The sequence below is a fragment of the Austrofundulus limnaeus genome, unplaced genomic scaffold, assembly GCF_001266775.1.
Source record: "Austrofundulus limnaeus strain Quisiro unplaced genomic scaffold, Austrofundulus_limnaeus-1.0 Scaffold351, whole genome shotgun sequence".
NCBI classification, from domain to species: Eukaryota; Metazoa; Chordata; class Actinopteri; order Cyprinodontiformes; family Rivulidae; genus Austrofundulus; species Austrofundulus limnaeus.
Window position 1 is genome coordinate 258,505 of NW_013952753.1, and position 2,184 is coordinate 260,688.

General features: G+C 40.1%; 1 protein-coding gene across 1 annotated transcript in view; it reads right to left on the bottom strand.

Moving 5' to 3' along the window:
- Positions 1-1,639, bottom strand: part of bach2b (BTB and CNC homology 1, basic leucine zipper transcription factor 2b) — an 88,868-nt gene extending 87,229 nt beyond the window's left edge. Inside the window, exon 1 of the mRNA XM_014022967.1 lies at positions 1,490-1,639. Within this exon, the coding sequence (XP_013878421.1) occupies positions 1,490-1,600 (111 nt within the window). The 5' untranslated portion in view covers positions 1,601-1,639. The remainder of the gene's footprint in view (positions 1-1,489) is intronic.
- Between the last annotated feature and the right edge of the window lie 545 nt (positions 1,640-2,184).

Here is a 2,184-nt window from a genome sequence, read left to right on the forward strand (position 1 = left end):
GATTTGGGCCATCTTCTGTGGGAAAAGCAGATTACTTCATACTCTGTTCTGGAAACTTTTTTTCAGGGATACAAACTTTTTCAGAACACCGGTAGACGGCAGCCATTACAGACGAACATGTTTGTTGTTGTTCCAGGAGTGGCTCGGTCACATGCTAATGTCATTAGTTCGTTATCATTACTGAACTGCAGGACTGCCTTTTTTTCAAATCATGTCGCCTGCCTGGATCTGTTATTATCTCTCTCTGAAGCATGAAGGAGTGTCAGAGGTGAGCTTGTTTCAAATGCTTTTTATGACATGGTCTCATTTCCGGACTCACGCATTTTGCCGATATTTCAGTTAAAATACAAAAGTAAAAATATTTATCCAAGTATAGTACTACCTCCCAACTTTATGGATGATTTTATGGATTAAATTTTACGCATTATACTTGAATAAATACGGTGGACTTTGCTAGTTAAGCTTTTAGCTTCCATTTGCTACATTTAGTTTCTACCTAGCCTTATGTGAATTTTGGATGTTTTTTGCTACTTTTGGTTTTTAGTTGGCAATATTCTTCTCACTTTTTAGCAGTTTAGTTTTTTTATTTTAGCAAAGTCAGTCATCACGTAGCTTTCACTCTGTGTTTTTACCAAAAATACAAATAATTCTCTATCAACTGATTGATATTTTTGTTTATTTGCATAGCAGCTGCTTTATTTTGTTTATTAGTTTTTTCTTCCTGATATGTAACATTTGAGAAGTCCATTGCACAAAAGTATGATGTATACGTCCATAATACCAGCTGTAAGCCACGCATGAACAGCCCTTGAACTCGTAAACAGCATAATCAGTTGCACAAACGTCAAGCCATGCTTAAATGGAGCAGCTAATTCAAGCCAGGTGTAAATCATCTACGATGAATGCGAGTTCATGGTTTGATTGTTAGACTGTCTTCGTGTAGCACAGATTTCCTGATCACACATTCTGACAACACTGAAGTAAAGCAGCTCCTGGACCACGGGGACGGGCTGAAGGTGGGATGTGTAGTGCCTCTGCAAGGTTTTCTAATCTGCTCCTCTGCCAGTTGCCCTGCATCAATGTTTCTATGTAAACTAAGATTAAATGTTTTTATGGTCAACATAAGTTGCATAGTGCTTTTTACAATTCATAGTTCTTTTATGGTTGCTTTTTCTTTTTCACTCTTCTCAAGAATAAACACTGAATAATACCCAGAATTATGATCAATGCATCCATTCATTTTAAAATCTGTAACAATAAACTCATGTCAGGAAAACTAAAGTTGATGTGGTTCAAAGACATGAAGCTGCAGGCTTCTATTGCAACACCAAATACCAGACTGACACGTTAAATCTAAAACTCCCCACAGGGCCATGACCTGTGAGAGGAACCTGCCTGGCCAGAACCACACCATGAGCTGAATCAAAAGAAACACTACACAAATCCACATCATGCAGATTCAAAATGCCAAATCTGGACTCCAACTTGCCTCTTTTAGTGGTTTTTTTAAAAATTGGCCCACGGTGAGAGTGTCCAGTAAAAAACCCTGTTTAGTCCAAAGTACGACAGTGTGCCTCAGACCAACTGGCAGTCTGGACATCCCCTCCCCCACTAGCAACGCTGGAAGTGTATTAAAATAAATCTGTGCACACGTCCCACCCCGACATGTTCACTAGACATGACCTTATACAAAGCTACCACCATGTTTCCCTGTCTGCTCGTCTGTGCCCCCCATCCTCAACTCCACCCACACYATCCCTGCAGACCTCCTCCTCCTGTGTTTGTGTGTACACGATCGCATGTAACATGACTCAACAAAACCTCGGGCATGGAGAATGGGGCCGACCACGGCTTTTTCCCAGGAAGAAAGGAAACACCGACGCCATAGGAGACCTGGACCGTGACCTTCCACTTGTCAGTTCAAACACAGAAGTGCAGCTAAATTTAAAAACAACTATTGGTTTGACCTCATGCTCCAGATTATGTGTTCAGATGACTTTCAGCTACTACCCCAACAAATTTTAGCATGAAAACTAGTAGCCGCTCCTGAGAATAAATATTAGTGGGACGGACAATAATTTCCTAAATCAATATCAACACAAATGTTACATTTGTGGCATGTTTTCTGTGAAAAAGCTATACAATACTTACACACTTGGACATAATTGTTGGTACCCCTGTTTA